We start from the raw sequence: 15,660 nt of genomic DNA on the forward strand, positions 1-15,660 counted from the left end.
CTGCGTTGTGCTCCTCGACCGCGGGTCACCCGAAATCGCAACATCCGCCCGCCCTGCTCGACTAAGTTGTGCTCCTCAGCCGCACACTACCCGATGTCACCGTTGCGCATCCAACCCTTCTTGGTTGCTAAACCTCACAATTCCCACACCCCTGGCAACGGACCGACAAACACCCCACTAGGACAGTTTCTCAAAGCCGAAGCCATGCCTCGGACCCCTCCTCACAGCAACCGAAGCATAGCTTCCTTCGGGGGGGGGGGGGGGGGGCGGGGAAATATGATGAGGATAATAATGGCGACAAGACACGAGCCGATGTCAGCTGCCCCGGATGATGCTTCACGCCTCGATTGACCCGATAGCACCTCGTCAAACGAACCGGGACGTCGGTTGAGGCACATTAACCACCTGCTCAGGCTCGGCCCTCCACACCATGCTAACGTCAGTGTCAGACGCTATCAGGAGTACGAGCCTACCCCCTACAAGTGGGCACAATAAGCTTCCCTAGAAATACCCTTGCATGCTAAACAGAGAAGGGGGGAAAGAGAAAAGACACACAAAACAGACCTCTTGACATCACTTGACTTGATCATCGGAGGGGTCGGGCCGAGTTCCGACCCGACCTGTGTGTAGGTATGAAGACCGAGTCACCTCTTAGCCGGTGCTAGGGAGAGGGACCCTACCTCGCAGGACGTTCCGGTGAGCCCCAACGCTGCCCAATCTGCTTTGCCACCCCCGTCGGCAACCCCGAGAGACCTTCGACAGGATCCCCGTCATCAGGACTCGAACCAAGCCGCGTTAGCCCGACGCAACGGCTTAAAGTTGTTTACACGAACAGTAATGTTTAGTAAATCCTACGATACGGTTTACTAATCTACCATTCTACAAAGGGAATGTTGTTTGCCTATAAATTCCAAAGATTCCCATAAATTCTTGTTGAAGGGATTCTTTTTGTTGTCATGTGGTAATAATCTGTTTGTACTTGATTTTTTAAAATAATTTTCATACCCTATGACAATCCATAGTTACATAATCTTTCCACCATATGTTGATTTGCTTTTTCATAGTTACTGTTAATATTTACATATATATATATATATACATACATAAATCATGTTTTTCCAAAAGAAGATAGATTCTAATTGGAAACACATACTCATTATTGGACCCCATATATTTGCAATGCCTTTATCTCCTCCGAAACATCCGTCGATATATAGAATATATGTGCACACGTGGCTTCTGGATTGCCATATATCTAATGAGCTAAGCCACAAAATCCGCATTAAAACGCCTCGTTCCCATAGTTGCAGAAGCCCCTCACCAGACCCTATCCGCCAACTGGCTTTGCTGCTCGCAGGACGTGCCAATCTGTCGACTCAATTTAATTTGGATGCGAGAGAGAACATCAAAGAGTTGTCGTCACCTACATCTCCGGTCGATCATTAATGCAGACAAAAATAATTGCATCAAATATAACTGGAGAAACCACGAGGATAATGAAGGAAAGAGCGGTTGATGCACTGGTTGGAAGACACAGCATGTATTAATGCTTCCTCCTCCTCCTCCTCCTCGCAGTTAAGGAACCAAAACTACCACCCGGAGCCTCATTAATTCTCTCTCTTCCCTTCCCTCCCCTCGCCCTTAACGGAGGATCATATCATCTTGGCCTTGCGGAGGAAGCAGAGGTGGGGAAGATGGGAGGGTGTTGCAGCAGGGACGAGGTCGGGCGGATGCCGACCTCCGGAGCAATGGAGCGGGTCGATGCGTTCTACGCGGCCGAGGAGGACAGCGTGCGTGTCGGCGACGGCGGCGCGCGCGTGAGGTTGAAAGGCTCGTGCATGGTGGCGTCCATGTTCACGCAGCAGGGTTGGAAAGGCGTCAACCAAGACGCCATGACCCTGTGGGAGGTAACCGCCAATCGTCAACTCACCCAATCATTGTTGGAGCATTGCATCTCTTAAATTATGCTTGTCGAAGAGGAATTTGTGGGAGGTGTGATTCTGGCAGCTGTTCTTGGATGCATGCAGATCTCAGTAATCCGATTCAATGATTTGTTTCTTCATAGTAACCTCAATTATCTGTTCTTGATCTCATGCTGCAATCATCCTCGTCCGTTCACCATTTCCGTAGCTTTGACCTCCGCAGGGCTTCGCCGGAGACCAAGGCACCATCTTCTGCGGCGTCTTCGACGGACACGGGCCGTATGGCCACAGGGTCGCATGCCATGTCCGCGACGCCCTGCCATCGAGACTGCAATCCGGGATGAAGGCTTTCGAAGGCGGGGCTGGTGATACCGGCGGCGACGGCGACGGCTGGTTCGCCTCGTGGAATGCTACCATCGTGAGTGCCTTCGAGGAATTGGATAAAGAGCTGAGCAACCACCCGTGGATCGATTGCATCTGCAGCGGCGCCACAGCTGTGACCATCCTTAAAGAGGTAGATCGATGATGTCCACCGTAAAGCTGCTGGGTTCAGTAACTAATACCGACATTTACGTCTCTCTTCCTTCGTCTTCTCAGAGGGATCACTTGATAATCGCCAACTTGGGAGATTCCAGAGCGGTCCTCTGCACTCGAGACGACGACGACCAACTTGTTCCGGTCCAACTCACGGTGGATCAGAAACCCAATCTTCCGAGTGAGCTGCAGCAAATGCATTACCGTCTGCGTTTCTATAGGTCTTAAATGGGATGTGTGATTCGTCAGGTGAAGCAGAGAGGATTAGGAGTTGCAGGGGAAGAGTGTTCTCTCTCGAGGAAGAACCTGATGTGCACAGGCTATGGCTGCCTGACGAGGACAGTCCGGGGCTCGCCATGGCCAGAGCTTTCGGCGACTTGTGCCTCAAGGATTTCGGGCTCATCGCCACCCCTCAGATCTCCCACAGGAAGCTGTCGGACAAGGACGAGTTCGTGGTCCTCGCGACTGACGGCGTGCGTACGTCCTTCGTACGACTCTTGCTTGGCCTGCCGCTGAAGCTGATGCTTTGCTGCAGGTATGGGACGTGCTGTCGAACGAGGAGGTGATCAAGATAGTGTCGTCGGCCAACAAGCGGTCGGCCGCGGCCAAGCAAGTGGTGGACCGCGCGGTTCGAGCGTGGCGGACGAAGCACCCCACGTCCAAGGTCGACGACTGCACCGTCGTCTGCTTCTTCCTCCAGCAGCCTCTTCCTGCGTCCAACAAGCCAACCCGCGGAATTCGGAGAGACAGCACGGTTTCGGCGGACCTCTCCTGCACGGATAGCTTTAGGACGGCGAGAAGCGAGGTCTCGGAACCGGAGATGGAGGTGGGCGCAGGCGGATCGCAACAGGAGTGGACGGCGCTGGATGGGGTGAGCAGGGTGAACTCGCTGCTGAAGCTTCCTCGGTTCGCCAAGGCGTTGAGTTGGCGCAAGAGATCCGTCAAGATAGAGGAGGATACATAGCTGCGGAAACTAAGCTTAACGATGCAGAGTTGGGATGGTGAAGGAGGTGTAAGAGCTACAAGCGCTGCCGCTTCTGTTCAACATCGATCGATCGACATGGATTCATGTGAGGAGCTTGAAGAGAATCATGCAACATTCATTGTGTGTGTGTGTGTGTGTGTGTGTTCATAATATGTGTTACGCTTGCGCTTTAAATTTGATGCATTAGTTGGAATCCTAATTGATGCTTTAATGTCTATTCTCAGCATCCATCTTAGTCATCATCTCCATAGCAAAATGGAATGTCATCGATCGACCAATACCTTATCGTAACATTGTTGCACCGAAAGCAGAAAAGAATCCAAAGCAGCGAAACATTTAGATTGAGGAAGTATACAAATCGATTTAGAATCCGACATATAAGATCCTATAAGTATCCAAATATAGCCCAAAAATGGCATCATGATCTGATCGCTTTCACCGTATGAGACGACGCGGCGATGAAGCAAATCCTAGCCGAAAAGCTTCAGATACCGCGCATCAGACGCGGGCAGCGACGACGGCGGGGCTGGCTGCGGAAGCGGCGGACGATGCAACCCCGCCGAGGAAGGACAACAGCCCGGTGGCGGCGCCGGTCTCCTGCTCGTCGAGGAAGAGATCCTCGGGGACGCGGAAGGCGCCGTGGGCGGCGACCATGGCGGCGCCGGCCACGAGGGCGGAGATGATGATGGATCCGACGGAGGTGAGGAAGACGACGAGGACGGAGAAGAGGACGAGGCCGCCGAGGGTCTCGCGGTCGGAGAAGGTGCGGCCGAAGAGGACGAGGGGCGGATCGGCAGGGCGGAAGAGGTAGAGGAGGCACCAGGCGGCGAGGAGGGCGAGGAGGACGAGGAGGGAGAAGGGGTTGGTGACGAGGGAGAGGGCGAGGACGGCGGCCACCACGGCGGCGTAGTTGACGCGGAAGTAGGCGAGGTTCTTGCGGAGGCGGGAGGTGGCGTCGGCGAGGGTGTCCGGGCGGGAGAAGGCTGAGCGGTCGGCGAGTTCGGACCAGGGGCGGCGCTCGGAGAGGAAGCGGCTGACGGAGTCGGAGAGGCGGGAGAGGAAGAGCCGGAAGGCCGGAGTGGAGACCGGGGCCGTGGAACCGGCGGCGGCGGCGCCGGAGGGAGGGTCGGAGATGGGGAGGGGAGGCGGGGAGGGGGCGGAAGACATCATCGGGGGTAAGTACGAACGAAGCGAGAAGGAGAGAAGAAGAGGCTGAATAATTCGTTTCCCATCATTTTCGGTACGGGTAGCGAATTTTATAGGGGATTTGACCGAGATGGTTTGCTTCCACTAAAAGAAACGGAAGGTGGGGAGAAAGAGGTGGACTCGGCACGCGTTTCATCTGGTCAACGTTTTCGAATTAAAGTAAAAATAAAAATAAAAAAGACGAATTTCTTACAAAATACCTAAAATAAAATATTTTTTATTTTTTAAATAATATTTTTTAATATATATCATAAGATCTTAGATTCGAATTTTACTTTTGTCATTTATTTTTTATAAAATTAATTAATTAAAAAATATAAAGTATTTCTCAAAATTTTCTCATCAATTTTTTTGTTTGATTTTTTAATCAATTTAAATCTATTAAGGTATTTTAATTTAGCTTGCATACAATATTTTTAATAATATTTTGATTATTTAAACAATACTATAAATGACATCATCACTTGACTCTTTGATTATCATTATATTATAATATAATATTTTTAAATTTATAATTATTCATAATATTAATAAATAAATATTATAATGATCTAAGCACTATAATTGTTATTCTTAAACCATTACAAATACTTATTTAATATAGCAAATGATTTCTAACATATTTTAATTCCATTTGACTTATTTATTTTCAATAAATTTTATAATATTTTTATTATGATAGTCAAAACACTAGCAAACCAAAACACGGTGAAAAAAATACTATTTGAGAAAAAAATTAGTAATTAAAAAACTCAAAATATGGATAATTTTTAAGGAAATCGTCCATATATATATATATATATATATAATATTACAGGGGAAAATTACACGTTATTGCCGCGGTGAGGTGACCGCATCGGACCAATCCGTTCCAATATTTGATAGTAAAAGATCGATCGACTCGGATCCCATCATCGGATTCCAATCAGCTATAACAGATTGAATCTAAATCATGTCAATCAAAGGGTCCCAAAGACACCCCGCTACCAACATATTTTGAATTATATTGATATTTACGACAATGGGTATAAAACAATGCTACAGAGCAAATGAAGATGAAGATCACCAAATAAATCACTTGTTCTATGTTAGAAAGAAATGTCAAACAGCATAAAAGAAAGTGATTATTGTCTGGAATGAGATGTGAATATAGTCATTCGTTTATACATCAACCATAAGCTACACATACTGAAGCTGATGTTCCAGGCAATATAATTCAAGCTTTAGAAAGTTGAACCATTCCACCCGAAGTCTGAACCCTGCGATAATCGAAATGTTGAGGTTATACTGAGCATAAATAGTACAGATTAGGAAATAACACATCAAGTAATGCATATACTCATAGCTAAGAATACAAAAAGACTTGAACCAATAAATAGTCATTTACATGCCTATTGCTGATGCAAAGCATGCAAACACTGAGCATGTTCTTGTGCTTGATTGGCCTAACAAACAAGAAAACTGCGATGAGAGAAAAACCAAGAACTACTAATGACTCATACGGTGCTGCACTAAAGAAGCAACAGTGGCTTGCCTTTGAGTCGTAGAACTTCAGGAAGAAGCGTGACTTTGGGACGGACAGCTTACTCTCTAAAATAGTAGATATTTCAGCACTCAATTTCTTATTCACGTCAGGATTCAGTCCTCCGATGGACACTAATTCACCGTAAGCGGCAGCTTGCTGGGTTCCGCCAAATGAAATGGGTATTGATCCCTTCAGCACGACCATCACATACTGTTAACAATCATATGAGCATTTGGATCAGGTAAAGTAAATGGCAAATAAGATTAAGGTCAAACGAAATATATGAAGGCACAGGAAACACATCCAGAAATTGTAGCTGTAAAATTATATAAAAAAGGTAAACCATATTACACGACAAAGGTAGAAGTACCGATATCTACTAGCTAATCATCTTATTCTCCAAACCTACGAGTACAAGGAACGATCAACTTGTTGCAACAAAATCGAATGAAAACCTAATCATGTCAAGTGGATAATGTCAAATGGAAACTCGAGATTACATGAGAGAATATAAACAGCTTCTTATGTCCTTCACAAGAACAAAAGATTACGCGACTAACCAAAGTCAACTGATGATAAATTTAAGATATGGAGTCCTATAAGCACAAGAACAAAGAAACCAGTCTTAATTTCTTGTCCATGGAAATTAAAAGAAAGCAATAGAATGCAAGAATGAGCCAATATGAGAAGGCACATTGAGAAGGAACCAGAGGTGCAAAGCGATGCCATCTCTGATCATTCCCATGGCTTCTCCACTTCTTTTACACCTAAGTCAGCGATTTCTCTCAGACTTTGTTTTTCATATAATTTCTCTAATATAGCCACGATCATCTAGTGAAAAGACAAGGTATAGCGGTTTTTAGTCAATACTAAATCTCCAGTTCCAGTGGACTACAATGAAACATTCCACTACCTGGATTAAAGGACAGTCAAGATATGAATGCAAACAAAATGATTTATCAGTTTTTACAAGAAACAGTCTCTCCTTTCCAATCAAGAGGTACTGGATATTTTATTTTAATAATGTAACAATTAAATATGGACTGAAGGAACTAAAGTGGCATTCCTGTCAAAGGATAGCAGCTTATTTCTCTCCGTCTCTATTTTTATATGTCCCATATGCTACAGCATGAACACACATTTAAAAGAAATCACTGTTTTTGCAATCCATTTAATCAAACAGGTATCAAAATTTTGTCCATAAAAACCAGACATTTAAACATGTAATATGCTATTCATCCTCACCAAAAGAATACTAGCCCTCATAAGATTATGTCACCATGGATTATCTCTTAACAAAAATGCACATGTGCGAAATCAAGAAATTAAACCTTTAAACTATCTGTGGATCAACGAGTGCCAATGTTACTTCACTGGTTGATCGAACATCAACATAAGCTAACAGCGAATGAGCTAAAAGTAATAATACAATATGCAAGTTGTCCCCTGGAGAACTTGTATACTTAGGTAAAAATGAGCACCAGGGTGATTATAAGATCATGAATTCCACCAAGTAAAAAATTGCTACACTTTCAACAAATGTTCCTATAAGAATCTGCAGTCAATCAACAATAATACAACAAAGTAAAAGGAATTCTTTTCTGAAGTCATTGCAACTCAATCAACTTCGATCACTAAATTTTGTCACATAATTCATAACAGATAGGAGAGAATTTATCAAATTATGGCATCCCTTCTCTATCCATCTTTCAATCTTCCTCTCGGTTTTGCTGTAGCCAAACAACTGGCCAATTCTTGGTCTCGTATGCGAAATCACAGAAACCTACCAACAGTTGTCCGGGCAATACACGTACCAACAGTTCAGAGACTGTGAAATCACACTAGCACCCGTTAATTTCTTATAAAAATGCGGTGCTAAAAGTCCAATCCCAAATATTAGAAACCCCTCACCGCATATCCGTCGAGACAATTCAAAATTTGGAAATATAGAAACAAAAAGGGGCTCTCCTAGCGACGGTAAAAGACAAGAGGGAAGACATACAGGAAAAGGAAATAAGAATCGGATAAAATAGGCGAGGGAAGGTGTCCACAGACAGATTCCGGTTTGCCGATGATCTTGGCGACGGCCTTGGTGGTCTCGGAGAGGACGGCGGAGGTGTCGACGCTCTCCAAGCTCACGTTCGTCGAGATGTTGAGGCACGGCATCTTCCGCTACCCCTCACTTCCAACAAACCTCTCCCCCACTCTCGCCCTTTCCCTAAAACCCTTGTAAGATAAACCGGAAATCCTCGAGATTCGTGCATCAACGATTCTACGGTGGGATGAACGACCTAGAATTTTCTTCTTTCTCATTCTTATAATAAAAAAAATCTTTAGAAAAATACAAAAAAAATTATATTTCATATTATGTTCAAATTGCTTCTGATCAGATTGAATCCGGAAGCATCCGTCGGTTTGGGTCGTGCGAATTCAAATCTCCTATCCGATAGATATCATCTGAAAGGGTCGGCGTTCGCTTTACGTTTCTCATCCAATCAAGTAACTCAATTGCAGCCGGACTATTCGTCTAAACGAACGGTCAATAACTGCTGGTTTGTAGCAAATTGATCGATGATTTGATGAGATCCATCAATTATTCTTCCCATCAACCCATCGAACCTGCAATTCACATCTGGACCGCCCACATTGTTGCCTCGGTGTCATTGGCCTTGCCAAGCTGAACCAACGGCCATCCGTCCTGCTGGACCCCAACGCTGTCGTCTTTGATCGTTAGAGTCGTAACGTCCAACTCAGCCGTACAACAACCTTTGTGTTTAAGATGGGGCCCAGGCGGAGGGGGGGAAGTTTCTAGAGATGAGATGAGGCCGAGGGGAGAAAGGAAACGGTCCAAAGAGTTTGCGAGAGGTTGACTGGTCAAACCGCGGGATCGAGTCCGTCAATCACGCCGTTGGGTCGTCCCTCTTCATTTCGTCGTTCCTTTCGCCGTCCGACATCGTGTAGCCCATTCCGTTAAAAAGAGAACCGAAAATAAAAGGGGAACGTTTTCTAAAGTGCAAAACAGATCAGAGAAATGAAGGGTTGTGATTGCTTCTTCTTGATCTTCTATGATGGACCGACCTTGCGGGCCCTTGCGGTTCCCGCCCTACGCTCTGATCGACACATACGTATAAGGGTAGCGGGCTTTTGTCTTTTCTTTCTTTCTCTTTGACGACCGCTCTTCGTCCTCTACGGTGACTACGTGTCCGACATACTTGCTCTGTGGTTGGGTCCGATCGTGGTCCCGGTGGGATCCACATGAGCACTCAATTCTCCGTCGTCCCTTGGTTTATTACCCGAAATCCCATGTACACTTTAAGCGACCAATCACGGGAAGTAGCGTACCGCTTTCCCATCTCCCGAGCACGACGAGTAATTAATCGCGAGAATGCCACCTCCATGTCTCTCTCTCTCTCTCTCCGCGTTATTTCTTCTTCCTACTGCCATACACCTATATCGATCTGCGATTCATGACTCAGAATCCGCGTCTCGCTCGCAATTCCAAATAAACCGAACAAATTTCCACCCTTCAGTTTACCCCCAAACCCTAATCCTCTCCTCACATCGACTTGTACTTCCGTCCGCCCCTATAGGTCACAGCACTCGACGCCCATGACCACGACTCCGAACCAGTGACAGTAGAATCTCACGGGGAGAAGAACGAGGAGGGGAAGAAGAAAGAGGAGGTAGATATATACATATCGACCATATGGAAGAGAACGGGGAGGAGAAGCTGATCGCGGCCGTCCGCCACATCGCCAAGACGCTGGGACGGACCGAGACCATGGCCGAGGACATCCTCCAGGTCTTCTCCGCCTTCGATGGCCGCTTCTCCCTCGACAAGCTATCGTCCGATCGCCCACTCCCCCGCCGACGCAGCCCCGCTGACTCCCCGGCTGCTGGTACCGCTGTCGCGGGCGGTGGCGGAGCAACGGCTGGAGGACGGGAGGCGGACGACCCCCGGCCGCCCCTGGAGCGCACCATCCGCACCCTCGACCGTCAGATCTCCCGCTTCGTCGCCTCCGATCGCCTCATCTGGTCCGATGCAGCCGACGCCGCCGCGTTCCTCGAGGCCGTTGACGACCTCCTCGCCACCATGCGCGACCTCGAGTCCCCTTCGGGCACCGGTGACAAATCCCTCTTCGACCGCACGGACGACCTCCTCCAGCGCTGCATGCTCCGCCTCGAGGAGGAGTTCCGCGCCATCCTCGACCGGCCCGACGGCTTTGCCGCCGCCGGTGGCATCTCCACCCCTCCCTCCGAGGACTCCGACTCCGACGGCGCTGATGAGGGCGAGGACCATGTTCCCGTCGCCGCCCCCGTCAACGACTATAACCTCGTGATCGACGCTCTGCCCCCAGGCTCCATCGCCGACCTCCACGCGATCGCCCGCCGCATGGTCGACGCCGGGTTCGGCCGCGAGTGCGCCGAGGCCTACGGCGTGTCCCGCCGCGGCTTTGTCGACGAGTCCATCGCCCGGCTCGGTCTCCGCCCCCGCGCCGCAGACGAGGTCCAGGCCACTCCCTGGGCCGACCTCGAGGACGAGATCGCCCGCTGGGTCAAGGCAGCCAAGATGGCCTTTCTCATCCTCGTCCCCAGCGAACGACGTCTCTGTGATCGCGTCTTCGCCTCCCTGCCCCCCTTCGCCGACCTCGCCTTCGCCGCCGCCTGCCGCCCCGCGGCCGCTGGTCTTCTTTGCTTCGCTGATGCTATCGCGGCCGGTCCCCGCGAGCCCGAGCGCCTCTTCCGCCTCGTTGACATGTACGAGGCTCTCCATGACCTCCTCCCCGAGCTCGATCATCTCCTCTCGGAGCAGTACTCTGCCACCCTCCGCGCCGAGGTCGCGGCCGCGCACAGGGCCCTGGGGGCGGCGATCCGGGGGATATTTATCGAGCTCGAGAACCTGATCCGTCGGGATCCGGCGAAGGCCGCTGTCCCCGTTGGCGGTCTCCACCCGATCACCCGCTATGTGATGAACTACCTCCGAGCGGCGTGCGCCTTTCGGCGGACCCTGGAAGAAGTCATGGAGGAGGATGCCACCGGGGTCACCATACCGCCCGACCCCCACCACCCGTCCTCGTCCTCCTTGTCCCTCCAGGTCGCATGGATCATGGATGTCCTGCAGTCGAACCTCGAGGCCAAATCCAAGGTTTACCCGGAGCCGCCTCTCAGCTTCATTTTCCTGATGAACAACGGCCGGTACATGACCCAGAAGGCCAGGGACAGCGAGCTGGGCGCCCTGCTGGGGGAGGACTGGATCCGGCGGCAGATGGCGATGGTGCGGCGGTGGGGCAACGACTACCAGCGAACGACGTGGACCAAAGTAGTGGCGGTGCTGCGGATGGACGGCATCGGCGGAGCCGCGGCGTCGTCGTCGGCCGCGGCCGGGAAGGCGATGCGGGAGCGCCTGCGGATGTTCAACACCTACGTGGAGGACATCTGGAAGGTGCAGGTCGGGTGGTTGGTTGTGGACGAGCAGCTGCGTACAGAGCTGCGGCTGGCCATCGGGGCGCTAGTGCTGCCGGTCTACCGCAACTTTGTCGCGCGGCTGCGCCAGGCCGGGGAGGTCGGTAGGCAGATTGACCGCCATCTGAAGTACAGCGTCGAGGATGTGGAGACCAGAATCAACGAGCTGTTCGAGGGGGGACGCAGGTGGTAGCTGTTATCAGCAGCAGCAAGAGAGAGTGGCCGCTTTCAGTGATGAAGGCTTAGTTGTTCCCAAGTAATGAAACCTACTTGTGTTGCCCGTACGAAGGCGTTCCTTGTTGTTGTTAGACTCAGTAGCTCTTGGATGTATATGTATGCTGGGGGTTTGCTGCCCCAATAGACCACAATGCAATCTTCTACGATTTAAATTGGTTGTTCTTTTCATATTTCCTGCTAACATCTGCTTCAGCAGCTCTTGGATGTATATGTATGCAGGGGGTTTGGTGCCCCAATAGACCACAATGCAATCTTCTACAATCTAAATTGGTTCTTCTTTTCATATTTCCTGCTAATATGTGCTTCAGCTGCCATGGCTGAAGCTTGCAGAGGCCTTCAAACAGGATCTGTCCTGAAACAAGCTTGACACTGACAACAATCTTCTCAGATCAAACTGCCTCTGGTTTCAGTGAGCTAAACTTGAATCTCCATTTTTCGATCTACTCACTGTATGGTAACATTAATAGCCTCATTGTTGTTTCTTGATGTGTGATTTGTCAGATAATGAGGTGACAATAAATCCAGCCGAAGTATGAGGTGACAAGAACTACTCTATTTGACAGTGATGATACATCTCTGTTCATAATGTGTGTGGTTTTCGCCTCTTCCTTGTCAGGCTATTGTTTCCTTACCAAATGCAGCATTCATGTGGTCGATATGGGATCTCCAGGTTACCTCTGATCTACATCTTCCGACGCTCACTCGGTGCAAAATGAAATGGTCGAAGAACTTGCGAAGTACAAGAATCAGCACATAAGCCACATCTCAGGGAAATAAATATCCTTTGTTCGATCGATACACTTAACGCAAATGTGTTCGACTCTAATCAGCATGTTCTTATGGCACTACAATATCAGACGAATGCTTTAAAACTCGTGCACAGAGCTCCCTGTATTATCGGGTGGCTGACCCGCCCATCGTCTACCAACCTAACAAGCACACCAAATAACACAGAGGCAGAGTATGTGGACAGATGAAGTAGATGGAACATGGCCTGTGGTTCTTCACTTGCATGGAAATGTTATATTTCTGATGGTGCCGCACATATCAGTCCTCTGTACTACAGGCCAGCTTTTGAGTTTGTGTTGTTGTGATTGCTCAACAGCAAGGTATCAGCTTGAAGGTCTGTGATCCTGTGAACATTGGGATCCATGTTGTGGTAGTGAAAGTTAAAGCAGATACTTGACGCACAGAAAAGAACCCTGACCAATCTGTCAGAGCAGTCATGCACTAGTATGGAGCTATATCTGTGGAGATTTTGTGCACTTTTGTCAGCTGCCTGCCACATTCTGTGATGCTGTAAATTGAAACCCTCTCTTCTGGAGCTCTTCCACTCTGAATGATTTCTGATACCTCAAGCATATCCGATTCTACTTGATTCATGGATCTTTAACGTGGGATAGAATGCTCAGTCTTTTCTTCTTTTTCCATTGTTCTTTAGCATGTGAAATGAATGTTGATGTGTGTGTTTCTGTGGGTTTCACAGAGACCAGAGTCTCTCTGTCTTTCTCACTAAACAAATACATGAAAGAAGAGACTCTGATGCCCACATATCTCTGTGCCATCAAACAGTTTGATTTGATCATCCACAACTGGTTTCAGCAATTCTCATGATTCATGTGTGATATGTCAACAAGATTTGTCATGCATACCAGAAGTCAAAAAATTAACTTGCATATGATTTCTCTTCTCAGAATATATGTAATTTCAGTTCTTCACATTACTACAGCAAAAGGACTACTTTTTTTCTTTCACTCAGCATTGCCTTTGGATGATGGAACAAAGTTCTCAAACCAAAAATCTAGAGAAGGAAATATACAATAATATCATTATTTTTTTCAGACAACCAAAACAACTTATATTCATTTGTTTATGAAATTACCTGTGCAACTTTTTTCCTTGCAAAAACAAACATGCTTTAATGAAGACATTTAAGGAGCATCACATAAGACACAAACATGGAGAAGAGATCCTTACGTGCTTTAGTGCTAACCTCAAAGAAACTAGTAGAAAATTATGCATGTTGAAGCTTCTTTGGATGATACTGATGTCGACGCAAAGAAGTGAGGACAGCGCAGTACATCAGAAGGGAGTTACTAAGATTCATGTAGAATAAATACCGCATTAAGAAGATGTATATATACACATACATACGTATATTACCGTGCCATCAGATATGCTTTTGGTAGTAGGGAGAATCCATGAAGCTCAGGATAGATAGCGCATTTGGATGAGAACACAGAGTTCCTTCCTCATCATCTATGGCGCTATCCCTCCTGAGCTTTACAGATTGTTCCATACTTTTAGAACCCACAACATGGTATCATTAACCTTCTGACTCAGAAGGTAGAAGAAGAAGAAGATGATGATGATGGTGATGATGACAATGATATCAAAGGGAGGGAGAGGAGAGGGTTGCTTGCAGAGAGAGGCCAAGGAGTGAGGAAGGCAGTGGCCAAGAGGGTCTATTTATAGCTGAATGGCTGCTTGGGTGGGTGAGTGGTGGTGGGGTGAGAGGATGTGTGAGAAGGCACAGGACAAAGTCACACACCTCTCCTTGGGCAGTCCTCTTCCTGATGTGTGTAGATGAGTAGGTAGTAAATTTAAGCTGCACCAATCATTTCCAGATAGCTCTGACTGATGGATGGATGCCTCATGGAAGATGGTGGAACTTTTCTCCTTGACTTTTAGTCCTTGGAAGTTCCAGCCCATTTCTTCCACCTGAGGCCTGAGCATTGTTAGGTTTTGTTGCAGTTGCTGCCTTTACCAGCTCTGGTGATTGCCCATTAATGGTTCATACAGTGGAATTCCTTACATGCCAATGTTTAGCTTCGCAAGCTTTAATTGCTGCCTTTATTTCGACCTTTTAGCTCTCGATATGGTCTCGCGGAGCACTAAAGAGGTCATCATCTTCCTCCATTTCCTTTCTTCGAGTTGCTCTGTGTTAGAGATTGCAACATATCCAGCGCTCGTTGCTGTTCCCTCGAGGGCGAGCTCCATTTCCACTGACCCTTGGAACTTGGGCAACCCTCTCTCTGGTCTCTCTCCCCTCCCCCGGTTCTCGTGGCTCGCCGGCCACTGACTGTTCGTACGTATTACCCCCCTCCCTCCCTCATCTCCTCACCAACACCGAGGGCGTCACTCGAATGGCTAAAGGACAGTGATGGCCCCTCTCCCCCACCCCCTACTCTCTCCCTCGGCTCTGACTGACCTCTCAGCTGACACGCCAAATAATTTATGCGCCTTTGGCTGCACCTCCTCAGAGGTTTCCGGGCTGTGACTCAGCTCTCCGCCCCTCTCTCTCTCTCTCTCTTACTGTGTGAGTACTACCCCTGTGCGAAAAGGTTAACCTAGATCATCTCCTGTAGAGTTCCGGTGCATGATCGGAATCATTCAGGTCTTCTGCGCTTTTCTGTGCACAGGACTTGATTGGTACCAGTAAGATCCATGCAAGGTCCTGCCAACATTTGATCTTTTGTGCTTTGATGTGCAGGAGACCTGCTTGGTGCCACCAAGATCCATGCATGGCCCTGCAACGTGTCCTTTCCTTTGTAATGGAGATAAGATGAGTCCACCTTCCTCATATCACAACATCATTAACCAGTTTATTAGCTCCTCCTCTCACATGGATACGGGATGATGGGTCTTTAAGGGAAGAACGAGGTTTACTCACAGATCCATGTCCCTTTGGTTTGACGCCGATGAAACTTGGAATCCAATCTGTACTACCAGTGGCAGAAACGAGGCCAAACCAGCTCCTGGTTTCTACCAAAAGAATTGCTATCCCT

At 48.1% G+C, this 15,660-nt stretch overlaps 4 protein-coding genes across 6 annotated transcripts; 2 read left to right on the top strand and 2 right to left on the bottom strand.

The window, feature by feature from the left end:
* Positions 1–1,526: 1,526 nt before the first annotated feature.
* LOC135642216 (probable protein phosphatase 2C 73) lies at positions 1,527–3,658 on the top strand. Its single transcript, XM_065158175.1, has 5 exons — positions 1,527–1,907; positions 2,146–2,436; positions 2,520–2,637; positions 2,706–2,929; positions 2,992–3,658. Exons 1-5 carry the CDS (start codon positions 1,695–1,697, stop codon positions 3,418–3,420), a joined length of 1,275 nt encoding a protein of 424 aa, XP_065014247.1. The 5' UTR covers positions 1,527–1,694; the 3' UTR covers positions 3,421–3,658.
* A 93-nt stretch (positions 3,659–3,751) lies between these two features.
* On the bottom strand, positions 3,752–4,656 carry LOC103992536 (PRA1 family protein B4-like). Its single transcript, XM_009412272.3, has one exon. It carries the CDS (start codon positions 4,609–4,611, stop codon positions 3,940–3,942), a length of 672 nt encoding a protein of 223 aa, XP_009410547.2. The 5' UTR covers positions 4,612–4,656; the 3' UTR covers positions 3,752–3,939.
* Positions 4,657–5,703: 1,047 nt separating this feature from the next.
* Positions 5,704–8,387, bottom strand: LOC135643024 (uncharacterized). Of its 3 annotated transcripts, none has more exons than XM_065159532.1 (4): positions 8,228–8,387; positions 6,182–6,382; positions 6,039–6,092; positions 5,704–5,906 (listed from the first exon to the last, which is right to left on the bottom strand). In XM_065159532.1, the coding sequence occupies exons 1-3, from the start codon at positions 8,336–8,338 to the stop codon at positions 6,039–6,041; spliced, it is 366 nt and encodes a 121-aa protein (XP_065015604.1). In that variant the 5' UTR covers positions 8,339–8,387; the 3' UTR covers positions 5,704–5,906. The 3 variants fall into 3 exon arrangements, with proteins under 3 accessions (XP_065015604.1, XP_065015606.1, XP_065015607.1); XM_065159534.1 differs by having other exon boundaries at positions 6,035–6,092; XM_065159535.1 differs by lacking the exon at positions 6,039–6,092.
* Positions 8,388–9,590: 1,203 nt separating this feature from the next.
* Positions 9,591–12,024, top strand: LOC135643705 (exocyst complex component EXO70B1-like). The gene has a single exon (XM_065161016.1). It carries the CDS (start codon positions 9,879–9,881, stop codon positions 11,826–11,828), a length of 1,950 nt encoding a protein of 649 aa, XP_065017088.1. The 5' UTR covers positions 9,591–9,878; the 3' UTR covers positions 11,829–12,024.
* The last annotated feature ends 3,636 nt before the right edge of the window (positions 12,025–15,660 follow it).

This window comes from Musa acuminata, chromosome BXJ3-7 (genome assembly GCF_036884655.1).
Source record: "Musa acuminata AAA Group cultivar baxijiao chromosome BXJ3-7, Cavendish_Baxijiao_AAA, whole genome shotgun sequence".
Classification (NCBI taxonomy): domain Eukaryota; kingdom Viridiplantae; phylum Streptophyta; class Magnoliopsida; order Zingiberales; family Musaceae; genus Musa; species Musa acuminata.